The sequence below is a fragment of the Rattus norvegicus genome, chromosome 4 (genome assembly GCF_021556685.1).
Source record: "Rattus norvegicus strain SHRSP/BbbUtx chromosome 4, alternate assembly SHRSP_T2T, whole genome shotgun sequence".
NCBI classification, from domain to species: domain Eukaryota; kingdom Metazoa; phylum Chordata; class Mammalia; order Rodentia; family Muridae; genus Rattus; species Rattus norvegicus.
Window position 1 is genome coordinate 70,247,667 of NC_141537.1, and position 23,511 is coordinate 70,271,177.

The window sequence follows — 23,511 nt, forward strand, 5'->3', positions numbered from 1 at the left end:
AGGATTTCTTCCTTTTCTGATAATCTGTCTTCTACATAATATTTTCAGGCACAATTTTTTTTTCAGAGCTGGGGACTGAACCGAGGGCCTTGCGCTTCCTAGGCAAGCGCTCTACCACTGAGCTAAATCCCCAACCCCAGGCACAAGGCACAATGTTTTTTTTTTTTTTGTACCTTGATTCTGGTCTCCTATTCATGCCTCTTTCATATGTGTTTATGGCTATGCTTTAGTGTGTTTCCATCTCATGTGAACTATTGGTCCTAGAGAGAGAAGCACCTGCCAGTCTTGTCTTTGTATGGGAAGGAAAACAGCATCAGCTGCTAGAAGTAACCTTTCCCAATGAAACAGGATGCAAATGTTTGTCAAAATCTTTTGAGCCCTAAGGATTTGTGTCTTGTGTGAATCTCTTCCCCACAGTCGGAAGAATCCTCTTGGTCTTATCATTGCCCTGGATAAGAACAAGGAAGCAAAAGGAGAGCTGTTCTGGGATGATGGGCAGACAAAGGGTGAGTGCTCTGAGAGGGTGTGGCCATTGCAGACTATTCCACTGTGCATGTGCTCTGTTTCTGCTGATCATTCAGTTGTGGGTGATATGTCACCAGGCATCCTAGCAGTAGCATCCCAGAGAAAACATTTGCTTCTAGTTATACTAGTTAGAGGCCATGATGGATGAACCACAGATAGAGAGAGAGCATCTTTCTGTCTTTGTCTCTGTGTCTCTGTGTCTCCCTTTCTGAATTCTCTGTTAGTAGTGTTTAACGGTCTCTCACTTCGTCTTTACAAACAGAATTACATCACTGTTACTGTAATTAAACTTCACTGTAAATATCCCCCCCAGTCCTTGGGGCTGGGGCTGTCGATGATATGAAAATCATACCCATGTTGGGGAGGCAGCAAGCACAGCACACACATTCCTGAGTATGAGCACTTACCATTAACATCTCTCTCTCTCTCTCTCTCTCTCTCTCTCTCTCTCTCTCTCTCTCTGTCTCATCTCCAATGCAATGGCAATTCTTATGAAACTCACTGGGGAAAGAGTCTAAAAATAATACCAACCAACCAACCAACCAACCAACCAGAGCTCCCAGGAACTAAACCACTATCCAAAGAGTACATGGATTGACCCATGGCTCCAGCTGCATATGTAGCAGAGGACGGCCTTGTTGGGCACCAATGGGAGGAGAAGCCCTTGGTCCTGCCAAGGCTGGGCCCCAGTGTAGGGGAATGTCATGGTGAAGAGGCAGGAAGGGAAGGTGGTTGGGGAAGGGGAACACCCTTATAGAAGAAGGGGAGGGGGATGAGATAGGGGGCTTATGGATGGGAAACCAGGAAAGGGGATAACATTTAAAATGTAAGTAAAAATATCCAATAAAAAAGATTATTGCCTTGGGAGCACTGTAAAGGACCTTTTCCCAGTTATAGTATTAAAGAAAAGACAATATGCAGACACACAGAATCTGTGCATATGGGCATTGTACACTGGTTACCGTAATGTTCATTGATGCTATTACCACTATCAGCAGTATTGGCTTTCTGAAACTTTCTCTTATTATGGTTCATAGTCTTTTAACAGCTTTTTAAAATTTACCCTTCTATCTGCCCCTGAAAAACATACTGTTCTGTCCTCTATATCCGTTCAATTATTTAGCTCTTTTATAAACTGAGACCACGCATTGCTTCTCTTTATTATCTCACTTTCTTACATCAAGTATAATATGATCCAGATTTACTTCTGTTCTCAAACTGCAGGGCTTTCTATTAAAGACTATTCCATTGTGCATGTGCTCTGTAATTCTTATATTCACTCATCTTCTTCTGATATAAATGTTTGCTGTCTTGCCAATTTAGTATTGTGAAAAAATGCTCACTGGACTTAAAATAAAACTCTTAGGAGGAAACACAGGAGAAAGCTATTTAATATTGGGCATCGTGTTGTGATTTTAAATGTGACATGAATAAAGGCAGCAAATCATAAAATAGATTTACATAGCCAGCATGGAGGGTAGGATAGGCACTTCTCCACATGTTGAAATTACAACTACTCCATAGCACGAAGTCCCATGTCTAGATATGTACCACTCCAAAGAAATGAAAACAGTGTGTTACAAATAGTTGGCCACTCATATTTACTGTGGCATCATTAAGCAAAGATCCAGAAACTGCCAAAGTGTCTGGTAGATGAAGAGGAAAAAAGTGTGATCCACAGATCTGGTGTAGTGCTTGTCAGTCAGGCAAAGAATGAGGAATCAGTTTTATACTTTAAATAATGGTTTTTAACCTATTCACATTATATCCCACTCACTGCCCCCTCATGGTCACCCCCATAGTCTCCCATTCTCATATGAGTAGGTGGGGGGCCCCTGGGTATCCTCTCACCCTGGCACTTCAAGGCTCTGCAGGGCTAGACTCATGCTCAGCTGCTGAGGCCAGACAAGGCAGTCCTGCTAGAAGAACATAGTCCATGTACAGGCAAAAGCCTTGGGTTAGCCTCCATGAGGAATTAGTTTTAAGAAGGTGAAACTTGTTCCTCTGAGGTCACCAGGACAGTCTGACATCTCTTTCTTCTTTCAGACACTGTGGCCAAAAACCTTTACCTTTTCACCGAATTCTCCGCCACTCAAGTAAGTAGCACATTTTCATGAATATTGTGTGGGATTTGCCTGAAAATGACTATGTGTTCTCTATTTGTATTTAGTTATCAATATCTACCAGGGGTAAATATTGTTTATGACTTAATTCATAGCAATTATACCAGCTTTGTCATCAATAAGAGGCAACAGTAATAAGGAAGCAAAGCTGCTATTACTGTAAAGGGCAATTCTCTAAAAGGTCCGAGAGTCCCCGTACTCTCTCCATTGGAATATGAAAATAAGTTTGCCTCCCCATGAGCATGCAGCAGCAGGGAAATTGAGAGGCTTTCAGAGCAGCTCAAGGACATGGTCTAGGATGGAGTGTTGGAAGGCCTTGGGAATCTATGTTTGCATAATTTGTTCATAATTATGCTTGGTGTGTTCCAGAACCGTTTGGATGTGACAATTTCAAGTCCAAACTACAAGGATCCCAATAACCTGGAATTCCAGGAAATTAAAATCTTTGGGACACAGGAATTTCGCAATGTTAAAGTGAAACAGAATGGGGTTCTCCTTCAAATGTCTCCTCAAGTCAATTACAATTCAAACCTGAAGGTAAGAATTCCTTTTGTGAGGAGGCTTTCCACAAGCATCCATGAGGTTATGATGTTACTTCTTGCTAAGATCACACGGGTTGCTGAAGGACCAGAGCACATCTGAAGCCAGATGAGGAGGTTAGAGCATTGGAGAAGGAAGATAAAAACAGAGATGTTGGAGCCAACAGGCCTTCAGATTTTCCCATCCTTATTCTCTTCTCGCTTTGTGTTTGGTTTTCTCTAACTGGGTGTGGGAGAAGGATCCAAGGAAAGGACTCTGTAAAAATTTGTTGTCTTGTGGTCTAAGGTACAGAGATGGGGCGGGGGTGAGGAAAGGAGGGAGGGAGGGGGGGAGGGGATGGGGAGGGGAAGAGGGAGAGATGAATAAGAATTTACAGAGCTTTTATTTATTTAACTTTTAGTGTTCCTTTACTTATGCTTTATCAAGACATATCATATGTTCCTTATCATAGGCATTTGCAAGAAATATTTTATAGCAAAACAGTTGATGGTGCTAATATAGATGGTGATTAGAAAGTAGTATTTGCCAGATGTATTGGGATCCACTGTTTCTGTATGACTTGTCCTCCTTTCCTCTACTTTCTCAGTCCTGTGAGGGACCTTTCCCAAGTCAATTCTGATGACTTCTTTGGACACTTCTCATGGAACTGGAGTGCTGGATCAATACTGTTGAAGATCTTTTAAATTCGGGTTAACCAGTCAACAGAGAAATTTAATTACATTGGATATTGATCACATTTGACACTTTATTATGGCAATACATAAAGAGGATATATATTTTCATAAGTTACATATAAAAGTTTCTGTAGTTGGTTGTGTCTATGGCAAAGTGTAAGACAGCAGAAGATACATATGCAAAACATGATTTATTTATGACAGAAAATAAGATATTTAACATATCATCAAAGGAACTCTATTTTTTGAGTCAGAATGGTCAGAAATACAAATAACCTAAATGAAAATATATGAAAGTGTTAAAAAGGAGTCTAAACCAAAATTGGTAAAATATCTGCTTTGGTCTTAACTGATATCCAAGCTCAGTAGAGTAGTTGAGGGCAGCTTTCTGGAGAAGGCATGAATGGAACACCACCTTGAATGATAGAATTTTATGGATATGGAGAGATGACTCAGCAGTTAATAGCCCTGGCTGCTCTCCCTGAGGTCCTGGTTTGATTCTCAACACCCAAATGCCATCTCCCAAATGTCTGTAACTCCAGTTCCACAGGATCAAAGCCACATCTGGCACCTGCAGCCACTGCACACACATAATGTGGGCATATGCAGCCATATATCTATATCTATATCTATATCTATACCTATGCCTATACCTATACCTATATCTATATCTATCTATATCTATATCTAAACATATTGGATTTATGAAGTTGATGTGACAAGAAGTTTGATGCAGAAAAGTTGGAAGTATTTTTGTAATTAAAGTTTCAAAGTTGAAAATTTGATGTCAGTAATTCATTACTTTAAGTTTATGATAAGTAAGGTCTGTTTTCTTTCTGAATTGGAATGAGCTGAATGGATCCAGTCACAATGCCCTATTGTAGGGAAAAGAAAAATGGAAAAAAGAAGCATAGAAAAGAAAGAAAAACAGAGATAAAGCTGAAGGGGAAGGACCTTCTATCAAGAACGAATCCTTGACCCCAGCAAATAAACCCAAATTGACTTTTCTAGCCAGGCATATGTTACCGTCAGTAAATTTTCAGTCATTAATTCCAAGTATCTCTTATTTAAAATTGAAATACAGAAAAAAGCACATGTATTCCAGAAAGGGCCTTGTTTTCCAGAGAGAATATGTCTTGAATATGGTGTCCAAATTGAGTTAGAACAACATCAAAGGGCTCTTAAATTTCCAGTCTCCATATCAGGATTAGGATGTTGGAAATGGAAATTTGTACATGCTATTTCTCACTCCCCAATCCTACACTAAGAGGTATATCTGAAAGCAGAAATCTGAGGTGAGTTTTGTATGATTCCAGAGAACACTAGAACTATAGCCTAAGCAACATTACATAGGTGCCCGATAATCTAGGCACTCCACACCAAAATGAGGCATGATATGGTGAGGTGATGAACAAGAAATAGTAGCTTAATCTGGAAAGAGGATGAGAAATTATTTCTGACAAAATGAATGGTGGCCAAGTGGTCCATGAAGGGAATGAAAAAGTTTGAACATAACAGGTTTTCCTTCATCTCTCTTTTTTTTTTACAATGAAATATAGAAGGTTTTCATAGAATAGTTGTATTTTCCTTTGCCACTGACTATATCCTAAGCACATATGCACCTGTGCCCTGATATGCTGTGGTGTGTTATTTAAAATATTAAAAGCAGGGCATAAGGATAGACTAAGAATATCATTTATTCTTTATTTCCATCAAAAAGTTTCAGATCTTGTAAGACTTTTGTACTGAGGATGAATTTCCATTCTTTCAGGTTGCTACCATCACAAATATCCATCTCATGCTGGGAGAAGCATATACAGTCGAGTGGGACATCTTCACGAGGGATGAGGAAAAGATAGATTGTTATCCAGATGAACATGGTGTTTCTGAGGCAAACTGCATTGCCCGTGGCTGCATCTGGGAGGTAATCATGCTGAAGATGGTCGTGTAAATTGGACACCCTTGTAATATAATCTACAATGTTTTCATCACAACTCTGTAACCATGGATTTATTTAAAATCTATAGAAAGACTCTATATAAACGTTATTTAGGCTGAGGAGTGAGTTGGGTAAGAGTGGGATTATTTACTATTCTGCTCTCTCCAGCTGATCAGGAATTTAAATTCATGGTTCATTAAATGTTATAGACATGAGCAAATGTTGCTATGGCTTTCTCTCCAGATAATTTGTCTCTTCTAACTCTGTTTTATTACTCCATATCCCTGCTGATCTAGGATATTGACTTTCTTTCTAGGTTTCCAACACTCCTGGCGTCCCTCATTGCTACTTTGCTAATGAACTGTACTCAGTCAGCAATATTCAGTACAACTCCCATGGGGCCACAGCTGACATTTCCTTGAAGGCTTCTACTTATAGCAATGCCTTCCCCTCTACACCCGTGAATCAACTGCAACTGAAGGTGGCCTACCACAAGGACCAAATGCTGCAGTTTAAGGTATGTGCTATCAGGCGTGGACAGGGCCTCTCCAGTTCTTGTACTCTTTGCTACTTTTTGTTACAAAATTCTGACAAAAATATTTCATTTTCATAGCAAAATACTTGAGAGCATCATTCAAGTGATGAGATCAGTTAGATATCTGATTCAGTAGAGAGACCTCTCCTAATTTCAAATTGAGAAAATAATAGTGCCTAAGGAAAATTGTAAAAGATCACATGGAGAGGAAGCAGATGAAGCTACTAGGTCCATAGGACAGTTATGTCTCAGTTTGTTCTTGAATAAGAAAGGAGAGGCGGAAGGGTGGATGTGTTTGAGACCTTGAGACGATCTTGGTCCTTTCTATGAACTAGAAGAGGGAGATGCCCAAGGAATCACTGCTGTGTTGCATGTGTGTCTATGGATGGTAGTGATGTTAACTGACATGAGAAAACTGGGCGGATTTGTGATTGACAGTATAAGAGGAGGAGAGTTATTTTGATAAAAGTACTGGAAACATCTTTGAAATACTCATGAAGTGATTGTTTTTCCTTCCATGGTTTAATTAAATAAAGGGAGTAGGGATTGAGTAGCTATCCTGTTTGTAATTTTCTTAATAAATGGTGAGCTGCTCCTACACAGGGAGTAGTCTTCCACCACGGTGGTATTGGAACCCCACCGAGGCTGGTACACAGTGAGGCATCAAATGGTGCTGGGAGAGTGTAAGTCAGTTTTCAAGGCAGAAAGCCCTCTTCTAGAGGAGCCCTCAGAATCGGAGCGTTATCTGGACTTGAGCTCTATGTCTCCTACTGTGGTTTTTTTTTTTTTTATGTGTGTGACCTCATCAGAATGAAGTTGATGGATGTGCAGCCTCAACTCCTCCTCACTAACCATTTAGCTCTACAGTAGTTCTCTCCACCATGCTGATGTCTTTCTCAGTCCGTGTTTACACTCTTGAATTTTGCTTTTATTATTTCTTTACCAGAACTCTTTGCTCTCATTTTTGTGCTTGGTTTACTGTGACAAAGCTTGATTCATTCTGTATTCCATACAATTACCTTAATGCCCCAAATCATTTTCTTCTTTGTAATCACAAAACCCATGTTCAGAGGTGATTTTTTTTTTGGATTGTATCTTTCAACTATGCAGAGTTCTTCTCCACTATTCCATGATTCATGAGTGTTTCACAATAATAACCTTGGCCAATCCTATCCTCATGAATTATTATTGAACCAACAGTAGAACATAAATCCTTAATTACTTAGTTTAAATTTCATTTTTAGCATTGTTATGAAAACAAAATAGATTTTTAAATTTCATACTTTCAAGTCTCCTACATTCACATACAAAAGAATATATCATTTTTATAAATCCAACACCAATTTCAGAATGAGGTTTTGATCCTAACCAGAATGTTGAAATGAATGAACAAATGTTCTAGAGCCCATAATAATGAGACCTGAATCTAGATTAAGCCATTAATTAGACAATGCTCTGTTATGTTGATTAAGCCCTGGGTTGTAAAGTTTGAGAGGTGAAAACTTACAACATCCCGTCTCTGTCAAACATGCTAAGAGTGTGCTGAGTTACTCATCTCTAAAGTGCTACACTTGTGCAAGTGTCGTGAAATGACAGATAACTGTGATTGTTGACACAATTAATGTCATGCTTTGACTGGTTTATATGTTATGCAGTGATCTGTTAAGTGTTCTTAGGCTATCTGGAGTTTCAATCCTCTAAAATGTTGTTTGGTAGGAATTCAAAATCTTATAATACCATGTAATGGCAGACATTTATCTGTACATAAAATGTTTTCCTCTGTTCTAGATCTATGATCCCAACCGCAGTCGTTATGAAGTTCCAGTCCCTCTGAACACCCCCAGTGCTCCATCGAGCACCCCTGAAGGCCGTCTGTATGATGTCTTCATCAAGGAGAATCCATTTGGGATTCAAATTCGCCGAAAGAGCACAGGCACTGTAATGTAAGTGGTTCCTGGTCTGAGTCTGTGTTACTGCTCTTCTAAATATTCCTCACCAGCTCCATTGTCCTTGAAGACATCCTGGCTTCAAGTATCATACTGCCTATGTTCAGATCCATGATGAATCAGTTAATTCCTATGGTTGTGATAAAAACAAAACAAAATAAAAACATATAATCAAACAACAAACAAACAGAAAACATGTCCAAGAGAACTTGCAAAAAAGTTTATTTGCATTCATGGTTTCTTAGTGTCAGACTCTATCATGGTAAGTGGAAGCAGGCAAACATGTCAGCAGAAAAGCTGAGAGTTCACATCTTGAACTGCAAAGAGAAAAACAGTGCCCCACGGAGACCAAGTATTCAAATACATGGAAATATGGGGAATATCTCATTCTATACTCCACATTTGAAGAAGTCTGCTCTGTTTTTAGAGGGAATCTTTAATATTCTAAGAGCAATTACTAAGGCAGTTCCATATATGTGTGTATTCATTATATATGCCGTAGGCTGGATGGTATTTATCAGTTTCATTGAGATTCTTGAGATATTTGAGAGACTGAGTTAATTGAGAGATTTCTAACTAAGTGGATGAGGATGGGAGTGAAAGCCTGGAGAGGAGATGGGCTTTAGAACACGATCAGCCTTGAAGTCTCCCCCAGGAGGCATTCATGAGAAGTAAGCAGGGAGCAGAACAAGAGTGCAAGGTTATATATCAGGTGGTCATATCCAAGGTCTGGATATATGTAGAAAGTGGACCATTAAGAGTCAAGAGCATAAAGCATGGCATGGGGAATACAGAGTGGGAATGTGGTAAACTGATTTTACTTTCTACTGTGCCTAACAGTGAAGGGAAGCACAGACACGGTGGAGGAGTACAATTAATGGTGACTCAGGAATGAATGTGTCTAGTGCACATTCTGTTGGGGAGAGGCTCTAGAACTGATGGATTAAAATTGAAGGTTCTGTGGTCCTTCCAAGTGCAGTGGATGGAAACCACTAGGAAGCTGATTTTCTTTTGCAAATGTTCCTTTTCCTTTTGCAGCTGGGACTCTCAGCTCCTTGGCTTCACCTTCAATGACATGTTCATCCGCATCTCCACCCGCCTGCCCTCCACATACATCTATGGCTTTGGGGAAACTGAGCACACAACCTTCAAGATAGACATGAACTGGCAAACATGGGGCATGTTTTCCAGGGATGAGCCCCCAGGGGTAAGGACAGAGTGTTTGTGGTTGTGTTTTGTCCCCTCTAACCACTCTGTGTGTCTTGTGTTTTTTCTTCCTCCTCCTCCTCCTCCTCCTTCCTCCTCCTCCTTCCTCCTCCTCCTCCTCCTCCTCCTCCTCCTCCTCCTCCTCCTCCTCCTCCTCCTCCTCCCCCCTCCTCCTCTCCAGCTTCACCATACAGTTTCCTTCTGCTATTAGTTAAGTGGGTAATTTTCATCTGCCTTGTTTTTCATGTTTTTAACTTACTTTCCTAAGAGGGATGGAGACAACTAAGGAGGTGATTTTTGGTTCTTTCTCTGGGACCGGTTTTCCTAATCTCTTTTGTTTTCTCCTCTTTACTCTCAGTACAAAAAGAATTCCTATGGTGTCCACCCTTACTACATGGGGCTGGAGGAGGATGGCAATGCCCATGGAGTCCTCTTGATGAACAGCAATGCCATGGGTAGGATGATGCCTTCATCTGTTGTTATGTGTGCTGGTTTCTCTTATATAATGTTATAATGTAGTTGCCCTGCTGCATTTGACAATTCTCTCATGGAATACTTTTTTGGAACAACCATAAAGAGAGATACAACAGAATTGAGTGAGTTACTAACATTTTTGATCAGTTGTTCAAGCCAGTTACATATATTGAATTAATTTGAAGCTGTGAGGCAGAACAGTCACTTTAGGAGAATGGGGTTGTGTGGAAAATTAGTGTGATACATTTAAAGATGCTAAATAGCCAAGAATCTATGAAAGGATGTGTGCAAAACTAGTGCAATATGAACATGATATATTGGAATTAACTGTCTTTTGTTCACAGTATCTAACATACACTATCCATACAAAATGTTATCACTGGGAACTTTGCAGGAAATATATACTGATGCTCACTACATTGTTTTTTAGTACTGTTTATGAATCATAAACTATTGTGAAACAAAGCTTATAATAATCACTTTGAGTGTATTTATAAAGATAAATTTTCAAAAACATAGTAGCAAAACAGGGTACCCCATGCATGCTTGCACAGTTGGGGGATTTTCCTTTAGCTTCTTCTTCTGTGTGGGTCAACAGCAGAGTACATGTAGTCAATACACTTCAGAAGAAGAAAAAGTTAGTGAGGATCTGAGGCCTGATTCTTCCACAATATGAGATAATGAGTTTACACTGTCTTTTTTTATTTGACGGTTTTTTTTTTTTGTCTTTTCAGATGTAACCTTCCAGCCCATGCCTGCCCTGACATACCGAACCGTAGGGGGCATTCTGGACTTTTATGTGTTCTTGGGCCCAACTCCAGAGATTGTTACTCAACAATACACAGAGGTAGGAAGGAATTAATTTGGTTCTGCAGTACCTTCCTTACCCCAGATCCCATTTTATTCAGCACATTTATCATTCCAGGGCGTGCATCCACTAGTGAAATGGTCACATAAGTACCATAATGGTTGGTTTTCTCTGAGGCAAGAGTATAGTATAATAAAGAGCAAAAAATTCATACCTATAGCCGTTGAATTTATGCCTTAATATAGAAGAAAAAATGAATTTTTATATAGACATTCTTGTAAGGCTAGTGATAGTGTTGTAGATGGTTGGGGTGGTGATGATATTTACAGCAGGAAGGGATGGTAATCTTGATAGAAGTGGTAGTAGTATTGCCATATATATATATATATATATGTATATATTAATCTCGCTGATAGAGATAGAAGTAGTGATTGCGATGCTTGTGACGGTGCAGTGGTTGGAGATGAAGTGGATGATGATAGGACTGGATTAAAAGTGATGTTGGAAATTGTAATGGTGGTGTAGGGGTGATGCTGCTGAGAACGGCTGTTGTCAGTGTTATGATATTAAGGGGGGAATGTGGAAATGATGGCAGAATTGATGGTGATGATGGTTGTGATGGATATCATGGTATCCATGACTGGGTTATAGTAATGTTTAGGGTAATTTTAATGGGCATGATAGGAGTGGTGATATAGGTATTGACACATGATGGCAAGGAGTGGTGTGACACTGATTGCACAGTAGTGAAAAAACACATGTGCAAAACTCTTGCAACATATATGTCTGTCTGTAAGATCATATCATATGTAATTCATTTTTATAGATACTACACGGTTGATACTACCAATAGGTCCCATTTGACCATTATGAAGCAAATACAAAGATAACTTCATTTTGTTCAATTTCACAATCTAGTAGGGTCTGAAATTTATACTCTGAACCGCAGCATGCATCCGATTATTTTACTTCTAAATTTGGCATGTAGGAATCAGAAAGGAATATAAAGAGAAACTCCAGGCTCTAAGGAGGTTTTTCTTAAGAGATAGCAACCTTCGTCTTTCTGGATTAAAATTGGTAGATTATTTGGTTTTGGAAAAACCCTTTTCTACTTTATATACAACCTCCATTGTTCATCTTCTTTGGTTTTGTAGTTGATTGGTCGGCCTGTGATGGTACCTTATTGGTCCCTGGGATTCCAGCTGTGTCGCTATGGATATGAGAATGATACGGAGATTGCCAACCTATATGATGAAATGGTGGCTAAGCGGATCCCATATGTATGTACATTTCATAGTATATAGTTTCTGCAACCTCATAATCAACTCAAATCTCTATATTACACCGTGTTTGGATGAGTTCTGCAATGACACACTGCTTTACCACATGTCACAATGAGTCTGCCTCCACCAAAATACCTTTGTAGTGCACTCATGGCTCAGTCTGACAGGGAAGAGCTAAGGCTGAAGCAATGCAGTTTCTGCTGTAGCATGTTTCTACTCATTTTTTTAAAGCTTGACTTCAAGACATCCACTCTTAATATTCTTCATAAGATTAAAAGATTTTTCTAATGGTGATTAGGTCTAAAAAATATTGACCTAAACTCATCCAGCCATTCATGGATAGGTTTTCTTCAGTTTTAAAACTGATAGAGCAATCAGTAAATCATTTGATTTGCTTCTCTGGACTGTTGCTTGCTGAATGCAGTAGACGTATATTGAGTTTATAGTAGAAAACACTGAACCTACCTTTTTCATTTGAGGACTTGAGGTCCAACGCTTTTAGCAATTCTGTAGACAACTATCACAACTTATTTAATTATACTTTTGTTTTTATTTTTAAATGTTGTTGTACAGACCTGAAGTGCTGACTTTAGTATGTCATATATCAAGAACTCTGATTGCTCTGAACACTGGCTATTATATGCTAACTCCCTGTTTTGTTTTGCATCACCATGTAGTAACTTTACAGTTCATGCTGTATCAGGACTGGATAGCTAACCGTATTTTCTATGAAATAGAACCACTGATTTCAATGGTAGCTTCCAGAGCTGCATCACTATACTCACATCTGACATGTTCTGTTTTTAAAAAAAGTTTCTTTTACACTGTTTATTTTTTTTCTGTAACCCTTCCAGACAAACACAGGCATTAAAATCTATTTGTTGTTATTGTTGACTAATCTTTTTCATTCTTGAGTAGATATTATAAAAAACAATCATTGACTATCCTAGGATCCATATTTACAATATAGGATAGGTCAGGTTTGAAATGTTCAGAATCAAAGCCCTGGAGGCTGGACTGTCTCCACCATCAGCCTCTCTTCCTTGTGTCATCCCAGGATGTGCAGTACTCAGACATTGACTACATGGAGAGGCAGCTGGACTTCAAGCTCAGCCCTAAGTTCTCTGGGTTTCCAGACCTGATCAATCGCATGAAGGACAATGGGATGCGGGTCATCCTCATTCTGGTTAGTTCTTTTGTGAATGTGTAGGCTGTGAATGTGACAATGGATGGACTAGTGTGGACATCACCTTAGGGCATCTGTCCTTTCCTATTCTAGGAGAGAAATAGATGTGTAATTAATATAAGTGTATTTTGAGGGAGCCAAAGAAAATCCCTTGCACAACTTGACATGGAGATTCTTATTTACCACCATATCTCCTTTTAATTTTCTGTCTTAATTTTCCCCTCTGCTCTATGCTCTGACTGCAGGATCCAGCTATTTCTGGCAATGAGACAGAGCCCTATCCTGCCTTCACCAGGGGAGTGGAGAATGACGTCTTCATCAGATATCCAAATAATGGAGGCATTGTCTGGGGAAAGGTATGGGTTGTAGGGTGATCCAGCAAGACTCACCCTGGCCCAGAGTCACTATTAGTGTTTTCCTAGAATTTTGATTTTGTGTCTTTTGTGTTTGGTTTCAGATCTTGTGATTTTCATTTTCTTCCCTGTGTATATTTGTAGATATTCTTAAGGTCTTTGTGGAACCCATTCTTTTTTTAGAGCAATCCTCCCTGACTACTGTGAAGCATGACTTATAGTTCCCTAAGACATTATTTATCATGTCCAGTTATTGCTGTTAAATCTTTTCTCTTCATAGGTCTGGCCTGATTACCCTAATATCACTGTGGACCCATCTCTAGACTGGGACAGTCAAGTGCAGGTAAAATGCCCTTTGTGGAGGCTGGATGTAGTCAGGGTTGCCAGGAAGGTGAAGCCATAGCTAGGATACTAGATGTGTATATACTTAGGACAGAGACACTGGAGGAAGAATAACTTAGGAACCCTGGTAAATGGGTAGGAGAGTATGGGCTATGCTCCCTGAGAGAAGGCAATGTGTCAGTAGGACTAGAAATTTCTAAGGGTGGGAGGGCGAGGAGAAGAAATAGTCTAGACTAAAGAAGGGGAGGGGGGGTGTTAGGGGGATGTTGGCCCAGAAACTGGGAAAGGAAATAACCTTCGAAATGTAAATAAGAAATACTCAAGTTAATAAAAAAAAAGAGTCTAGACACATTAGAAGATCGTTTGGTTTTAACAATCCAAAGCTCATTTTCCCTTTACTCGTCCTTTCCATACAATGAGAATGACTCCAAATACTGGGATGGCATTCGTTTGTGCTTATACCTCTTGACTCTCAATATTTTTTAATGAGTCACAAAAATTTTATTACGTAGGTGTAGGTCCTATTCAGATGTCTAGCTGTGGAAGTATAAGAATTCATTGAGTTCAGTTTAGTGAGTGCTTACGTCCTGCATAATGTACTCATTGACAATAAATACATTGTATTCTACTCTGGCAGCAATACCGAGCTTATGTGGCCTTCCCAGACTTTTTCCGTAATTCAACTGCCCTCTGGTGGAAGAATGAGATTAAAGAACTCCACAGCAACTCACAGGATCCTGCAAAGAGCTTGAAGTTTGATGGCCTGTGGATTGTAAGTGTGTCTGTATGTGTGTGTGCACATGAGTATGGGTGTGCATTGTATTCACCATGTGGATTCTTGGCATTGATCAAGGTAATAATAATTTCCAGAAAAGGAGTTTTGATATACGCAAGTGCTAATCATGGGATGAAACTTACAACTGTAATATAACGCCAAGGAACTTGTCTGAAGTCTCTCCTCTAAATTATCAAGAAAAATTAATGGAAATTCTGTAAAATACTTTCTGTCCTAAGGGGAACCATAATAAATAGATGGCCTAGGCAGTCATGTTGAGGTTAACTGTTCTAGCTTGTTCTTCCCTGGTGGATTACTATCCTCTCTGGGCAGGATCTACAGAGAAGAGATTGCTGGATACTGAATGTGTAACTCTTTCTCTATTCCTGAATTGAGAAGATTGAAGTATCTTTAAAAATAAGTCACAATTTTGCTATTTGTAGGACATGAATGAACCTTCCAGCTTTGTGAATGGGGCAGTTCCTTCCGGCTGCACTGACACTACTCTGAACCGTCCTCCCTACATGCCACGTAAGGACCTTGGGCCGTTACACTCTTGCACAATGGCTAGAAGAAGATGCGCCAAGCATCCTGGGAGTACTCTGATCAACAAGGGCACCTCTCCACCATTATTTTTGTTAAATGTGGCATGAGACCAAAACACACTATTTATCTAACACGAGATGTTAGAAACAAAATTCTTGCATTTGTCCAGAAATCACTCGACTAGGATGTCTCTGTGCTGTCATAACTTACAGAACTTCATTTCTCATTCATATATATATATATATATCTGGAGCCCATGGTCTTTGGATAAATATATATATATATATGTTAAACACTATAGTTTATCTCTATATACTATATATTTTGAGTTGTGTGATCAAATTTACTTTTGTACACTGTGAGAGGCAAACTCTCTATCCTCTCTCAGAAACATAAGGAAAATATGAAATAACTACTGCCTTAAAACTTAGGAACTAAAAGTGTGGTTGAACAGTTAAGAGGGAGTACCATCCTAACATAGGACTCAACCCTCCAACTGAAGAGAATCAGATGCCTTCTTCTGGTCTCAGTAGCCATCCTGTCTTTATATCACACACACACACACACACACACACACACACACACACACACACACACACACACAGAGGTGGGGGAGGGGAGAGAGAGACAGAGACAGAGACAGAGACAGGGAGAAGTGTTTTAAATGCCATTATATCAGGACCTCCCACATAGTAAATATTCAACAATTTCATTTCTTGCCACATTCCATTTCTTTAGTGATTTGGATGTTAAAAATCAGTGACTTTGTTACTCAGAGAGGACCATTATTCTCATGACCCTGGGAAGGGGACCTGACCCCAGACAGAGACCTTTAGACTTAATATATCCAAAAACAAAACAAAACAAAAAAAACAAGACTTGAGAGTGAATTCTGATGTTCACTGACTTTCATCATTTCCCTCAGATTTGGAAGCCAGGGACAGGGGCCTGAGCAGCAAGACCCTGTGCATGGAGAGCGAGCACATCCTTCCAGATGGCTCCCGGGTGCGGCACTATGATGTACACAGCCTGTATGGGTGGTCCCAGACCAGACCCACCTACGAGTGAGTGGCCATTCTCCTGTTGATGGAATGTGTAGCAGACACTGGTGATGGGCTTATATTCCCTAATTTTCCTTCATTTTCCATACTATGGGCTGAAAAGTGGTTTAACTATAACTTTGTAGAGACTTGTGGTTAAAAATGAGATGAAAGATTTAAACAGTGTACATCACATCTGTGGGACAAAGAGGGCTTGAAACCCACACATACGGGGATACAAGCTCTTTCAACAATGTTCCAAGTGTACCTTTGATTTGTGCTCAATGTATAGTAGTGATTATTTTATGGGAAACTTGGAATTTCTGTTTCCTACTCAAATATAGAAATCTAAGTATTGGATGAGTAACTTATAACCAATATTGCCTAAGGTTTGGTGACAACTTCTGCATTCATCACATGATGAAATTTTGTTGTGTTGTTGTTTTTGTTTTCTGTTTAGTTTTTGTAAATGATGAAACTCATGGAAAGGAATTCCTGTCATTATTGTCCCTATCAGCAGCAGAACCCTCTGAAATTCATTATTCAGTTTCCCTCGAAGGATGCACTTAATATTTGCCACCACACTTTAAGCACAAGGTTTTGGAGGAGAGGCTCAAATTTCTTCTTTTCCCATCCTTTCTCTAATATACCTCCTTGTGTCCCAACCAGAGCAGTGCAGGAGGTGACAGGAGAGAGAGGGATCGTCATCACCCGCTCCACATTCCCCTCTTCTGGACGCTGGGGAGGACACTGGCTGGGAGACAACACAGCTGCCTGGGACCAGCTGGGGAAATCCATCATTGGTGTGTAGGCTGTGCACGGGGGATTCTGTAGATGGGCATGGCAGTAGGATCCTTGGTGAAGGGGAACGAGGAAGCAGAGAATGTCCTGTCCTGACTCTGCTGCCTCTCTCATTGCAGGCATGATGGATTTCAGCCTCTTTGGCATATCCTATGTAAGTGTCCTTTACATGCTCCTCCTCCCTAGGAAGATGACAGTGTCTCCTAGAAAGCACCAAGAGCTCACTTTGTCCCATGTTGTTTCAGACTGGGTCAGACATCTGTGGGTTCTTTCAAGATGCCGAATATGAGATGTGTGTTCGCTGGATGCAGCTGGGCGCCTTTTACCCCTTCTCTAGGAACCACAACACCATCGGGACCAAGGTAGGATATCACCTTCCTTAACTATACTATGTCACTGAAATTGCCACCTCAGATTCTCTGAACATTCCTGCCATTTCTTTCCCCTGAGACATCTTCAAAGCCATTAAGTCCTCTTCCCAGAAATTATATTCTTCAGTACTATTTTGGTGATGTTTTGGTTAGAAAATCTATCCCATTGCATTACATGAAAAATAGGTTTTTTAAATTTTCTGAATGAATTTTTCTGCTGTTTCACAGTCCATTATTATTATTCTAGCAACATCATCCATATTTTTCTTTAGTAAATGGCATTTTAGTGTTGTAATATGTAGTTCCAATAGGCCTTGCATGACCTTGAATTCTTAGGTGTTGTGGGTGGGCTTTAAATTCTTTGCTCATTCTGCTTTAGAGACAAGACCCTGTATCCTGGAATGAAACCTTTGAGGACATTTCCAGAAGTGTGCTGGAGACCAGATACACCCTGTTGCCATATCTCTACACCTTGATGTACAAAGCCCACAAGGAGGGCAGCACAGTTGTGCGGCCTCTTCTGCATGAGTAAGTGCCCAGCATGCATCCTGTCGTACGGTGGCACATTTAGTTATCATGTCTGGTGGATGTGAATCTGAACAGTTTTTCACACTGAGGCAATAAGTCAACTTCTGTATGAATGCTCAAGGCAGAGCTCTTTATTGTTATTGCTCTTCAGGACACCCTGTCATATGTAACACTTGTGTTGGGTGTAAGGCATTTACTGAGCTATGGAAAGGAAACCACTGAGCACAAGATTCCTTTCCTTTGTGGTGCTACAGAGGCTTCACTATTTGGTATAGGAGTTGTGTTGTGTGGGCCTTGTTCAGAACCTGCTTGTATTACCTAAGTGGACATGCCAGGGAGAGATGGCAGGGGAAAGTTTTGTCTTTGTCTTACAGTGGGGAAATGGAAGATACCGTGTAGCAGACAATGTGTTTCTGAAGTTAGGAGAACGTGCCATGTGGGACAATGGTGACATATAAAAAGCAGAGGATGTAGATGGATTTCTGGGATCTGATCTGGAGCACTCCCTCAAGGACCTGCTCTGGGGCCATACAGGTGTCTGATTGATGCCTTCCTTGTAATTTTCAGATTTCTGGCAGACCGGGAGACCTGGAACGTAGACAAACAGTTCCTGCTGGGTCCAGCCTTTCTAGTCAGCCCTGTCCTTGAACTTGTGAGTATAGAGACCCTAGGGCTAAGGATTCCACTAATGGGTTCGATGACTGGAGTGAAATGGGGTTTGTTGAGAGAGGGATCTTGAGACATGGTTTCTTAATCTACATTTGCATCTCTGTTCCTTCTGAGATAAATATCACATATAGTTTTTCTGCCTTTAAAGCACTTAATGGCAGCTTAACAATTCTAGTTTACATGTCAGTTGAGAGGAAGAATAACCTTGGCAAATATTTAAGAACACAATCATTTTCTTTGAGCTAAGCTTAAGCATGGACAATAAAGTGCAGGAAATGAAATGATTCCTTATTTCTTGATATTCTTACCTAAGATTAACTGGAGAACCAGTACAGCAATATGTATAATCTTATCTTTTCCCCCTTTAATTAGTTCTCAATTTTGGAGGTCAAAATATAATTAATTATTACCTCTTCCCTTTGTGTCCTCTATTAATACTTGTTAGTTTCCCCCTTCCCTCTGTACATGGTCTTAAAGCTAGAAATTGAGTTACTTGCTCTGTCCTATAGTGTTTTACTTTAAATAAAATGAATAGATAATTAACACATCTTCTATCTTTCTGAGCCTACATAATTTTCTTCTGCTCTATAGTTAACATTTCATCGTTGTTTTCTTAGGGAGGAGATGAAAATATCTATAAGAGTATGGTGATTGCTTGTCTCTGAAGTTTTGTAACCCAAGGGGCATTATAAAAGCACCTATTTTTCGTAGGCTAATTTTGGTTATTGGAAAAGGATTATCATTTTTATCTCCATAAGACAGATGATGTAACTTTGTCTAAATGTGTTAGCATTATTATCATTTTAACCCCTCTCCAGTGTATATTGCTCACTGTGTCTTAGATACCTGAGTCCACTGCCCACAATTTCTCTGTATTTTATTTCAGAATGCCAGAAATGTCACTGCATATTTCCCTAAAGCCCAGTGGTATGATTATTACACGGTAAGTTTTTCCTTACATTTCTACACTCCAGAAGGCGGTAGCATACAGGATGTCTAGATACGACATATATCAAACTTAGTGCCACTTCTCTAAATCAACTTGTGTGCTCATGAGTGGCCACTTTATCCTTGTGGCCTGATTTCATACCTTTTGAGCATGACAAGTTACCCTTCACGAAAGCTTCTGAAAGGACTAAGAGATCATCTCAAGGTGCCACACTTGTAGGTATCTTTTTTATATGTGTGTTTATTGCTTTGTGTTAAAATCATTATAGTGTGGAAATGCCAGTAAATTCTTGAAATCATGCCACAGGTTCATTTTTGTTCATAGAAGTTCTTAATTGAAGAGATCTTTTCCTCTCTGTATTTTATTACAAGCAAACTCTCAGGAGTTGGATACTTGGAACAATGTGGTCATGTGCTAGCATATAGGCCTAGTAATTGGAGTTGGCTTAAATTTTTTCTTCTGATCTACAAAATAAATAAAAAGTCAGTGTCTGTAGTTTGTAAGCTTAAGAATTACTCTGTTTCACTCTCAAAGATCAATAGTTATGATATATTTGTCATATATATATACATGTATATATATATATGACAAAGAGACAGACACAGTGCAATGCTTGGGTGTCTGAGCTGCTTACATGACCTTACTGATGAGTAGCCAACAGAAGCTCTCTGTAATGTATGTCTCAGCCAGCACAAGCTAAGAGGGCAGCTGAAAGGCTTGCTCTCCTCTAAGAAAGCCCTCTTTTCACGGTTTGAAGGGAAGAAAGTATCTGAGAGACAAAAGTCAGAGCATGTGTCCACAACCTGTGTCTCAATCCAAGTGTATTGTGGTGAGATTGGGTGGAGGAAGGATGATGAAGAACTGAATGCATTTCTTCCTCCTCCTTTTTTTTTTTTTTTTTTTTTTTTTTTTGCTATTGGATAGTTCTACCTACAGGGTGAGGATGCTCTTGTGCTTTCTTAGAAGGTAACAGTCAGCTTCACTGACATATTGCCTGTGTTTGAGTATGCCTGTTGATTGCCTTTTACCCTAACTATGAGACCTTCTGGGTATGTTGGAGGTATCTGATATAGGGCCAGGACTGTGATTAAGTAGGTATAATCCCACGACCCCCAATTTAAAAATGATCCTGCATTGTAAGGCTAGCCCTACCTACACATGGCCTTAAGAGCATAGACCATCTTTCAGTTTGCATCCTAGGCTTCTTGCTAGCCTGTTCTAGTGCTGACCCTGCCCAGTTAAATGTCTTTTGTTCAGCACTAGGTGTAAGAATATGAATACACATTCTTACAAAACTTAGCCTAGAATCAGTAGCTAATGCTTGTTTGCCTTAAGGGCTGGCACATAAGTAAATGATTTCATGTACCACATTTTAAAGTTGACAAATGGAGGTTACTGAGGAAAATTTCCCTGCATTGGCCAATTTTATTAATGACGTTAAAATAAAAGGCAGTGTCAGATAAAGGGAGGTAACTGACATGGTCTGTCAAGCCAAAAGTGAGTTGAGTGATAAAAACCCTGTGTCAGTCATTTTTATATTTTCAATATTGTATGGGAACACAGCTAGGTGCAGCATATATGAATACTCCTCACCTCTAAACCAACAGTGTTCAAGTACCTAGCAGGTGACAATTGCAATGTCTCATGGTCATTGTGGGATGGAGTAATGGGGCTGCTAGTGCCCTCTAGTGAGCAGGCATCAACACTGCCCCTCTGCATCCAAAAGTCATTCCTGTGAGGGCAGCCTCACAAGAAAGAATTATCTGTCCCTAGGTATCAATGAACCAATACCGAGGAGAGGGAAGCCTTGCTGTATTTAAGGCAGTGGAGGAAGGTTTGAGGTCATGTATCAGGTCAGTAGAGGGCCAAGATAAAAGTGTGAATGAGGGAAGAAAATTTGTGTAGGTTCTGATTGTGATACATAAACAATCCTAGTTACTGGAGGGTTCCTAAGAAGCAGGAGATAGAAGTGTTAGTTACCTGGTAGATGCATGAGAGAGAAAGGTAAGCAATGGCCAGTCAGTCAGTGGCCTCCTGGTGAAAGAAAAGTTTAGATTAATCCCTGAAGAGAGTGTTTCAGGGTCCAAGTTGCAAGGTCACCTCCCTAACTTTGAACATAGGATGTAGAGTAAGAATGGTGGGGATCCAAAAGAAGATCTCCTCAAGTATGTTGTAACTTTTCCCCTTTCCCTCTGTCTCCTCGAGGATAGGCATTACCACAGGACCTTATTTATATACATACCAAAAGCTTTTCCCCACTCCTGATCCTGCCCTCACAGAGGCCCTTTCTTCCTCCTCCCCTTTCCACTTCTCTTCTTCTACTATGAGAGGTGACAAACCCAGTATAAGTTGGTACCCTGGCACACTAAGTCTATGCAGGATTAGGCTCATTCTCTCCCCCTGAGAGAGACAAGGTAACCCTACTGGGGAGCAGGTTCCAGTCAGACTACAGCTTAAGGGACAGTCCCTGTTCCAGTTGTTGTGGTGACCCACATGGAAACTGTGCTGCACACCTGCTACAGATGTGCCAGGAGCCTTGGTGAAGCCCATATATGCTCGTTGATTTCTGGTTCATTCTCTGAGAGCTCCAAGGTGTCCGTGTTAGTTGACTCAGTTGATCTTCCTATGGACTTCCTATATCATAGGATCTTAAACTTTAAATGCTGCAGCTTCAACACAGCAGAGGGGAACACAGTATGATTACGACCTTTGTTGAACTGTGGTGATCAGTTGGCTTGTGCAGTGTCTGCTTGGGTGGGGTGTTTAGGGAGGTGTGTGTTATTTCCCTCATCATCTCTCCCCCTGCTACAGGGTGCAGATATTAATTCAACAGGAGAGTGGAGGACCCTGCCAGCCCCTCTTGAGCACATTAATCTTCATGTCCGAGGGGGTTACATCTTGCCATGGCAACAACCTGCCCTGAACACCAACTTAAGGTGAGTGTTGGCACTAGGGCTCTGTTTACACACTGGTGAGCTCATTGCTTTGTGATGAAAAGCCACATTTACATCAAGCATGAGTCTCAAGGTCAAAGTTTTCTGAACATGCTCTTTTCTGCTCTATGTGTATTTTGCTTTCCACAACTGGGCATTTCATCTACATCTGCTGACTGGTCGTGCGCAAGTAGAGTACGATGAGGATGGTCCTGCCACCCTTTAACTCTCTGTCTCTGTCTCCGCCTCTGTCTGTGTATCTCTCTCTCCTCCGATGTGCCTGTGTGTGTGTGTGTGTGTGTGTGTGTGTGTGTGTGTGTGTGTGTGTGTGTGTACACCTGTGCATATGTTTGGGCATGCATGCAGGTGAATGGTCACCTTCTGTCCTTAGGTTTTTCTTGTCATTTTGAGAGACTGTGAGATATACCCCGGTTGATTTTGAGAGGAGTTCTTCCCTGTTTCACTTTAAATCCTTTCAGTTTTCAGGACTCTGACAGCTCTGATGGTGGTCAGCCTCCCAGTTTTTCTGAAGGCTGTTGCAATTTTAGTTCTGAAACTTCCCATCTTGAGGAGACTGCATTTGGTTGGTTCCTCTCCTGCTTTGCTTTGAGTGTCCATCCAGTGCTCACTGCTTATGTCACGCTAGTTCTCCTTTTTGGATTAGCATTCCTGCTCTGTCCTTCTAACATTTTAGTTTCTCACCTTTACCTCCACCACACTGAGCCCTGTCTTGGTTGTGATTCAAAATAAGGGTTCAAGAGTACAGACTCAAGTGTCTAGTATATCACTTTGGGTTTATAAGATTTTGGTGCAAAACTATAGCCTAAACTTCTACCAACAAGTTTTACACTGATGCCATATATATGAAAAATATATCACACATATATATTTCTTTGAATACCCATCATTGCTTTGATTATTCAAGTTGCAGACTTTAAAAAACAGCTGTGTAATCCAATGCTGAT

General features: G+C 40.3%; 1 protein-coding gene across 5 annotated transcripts in view; it reads left to right on the plus strand.

Moving 5' to 3' along the window:
- Mgam (maltase-glucoamylase) overlaps nt 1-23,511 on the plus strand; it is a 154,100-nt gene that overhangs the window by 44,189 nt on the left and 86,400 nt on the right. For 4 of the 5 annotated variants that reach the window (NM_001427451.1, XM_087655469.1, XM_087655468.1 and 1 more), the window contains 23 exon segments: nt 418-506; nt 2,572-2,621; nt 3,018-3,185; nt 5,634-5,786; nt 6,118-6,318; nt 8,125-8,279; nt 9,321-9,489; nt 9,847-9,943; nt 10,697-10,809; nt 11,925-12,050; nt 13,111-13,239; nt 13,485-13,595; nt 13,873-13,935; nt 14,572-14,706; nt 15,153-15,240; nt 16,181-16,319; nt 16,965-17,098; nt 17,216-17,250; nt 17,342-17,458; nt 17,847-17,995; nt 18,563-18,647; nt 19,551-19,607; nt 22,425-22,549. In NM_001427451.1, coding sequence (NP_001414380.1) covers nt 418-506; nt 2,572-2,621; nt 3,018-3,185; nt 5,634-5,786; nt 6,118-6,318; nt 8,125-8,279; nt 9,321-9,489; nt 9,847-9,943; nt 10,697-10,809; nt 11,925-12,050; nt 13,111-13,239; nt 13,485-13,595; nt 13,873-13,935; nt 14,572-14,706; nt 15,153-15,240; nt 16,181-16,319; nt 16,965-17,098; nt 17,216-17,250; nt 17,342-17,458; nt 17,847-17,995; nt 18,563-18,647; nt 19,551-19,607; nt 22,425-22,549 — 2,688 coding nt within the window. 5 annotated transcript variants of the gene reach the window in all.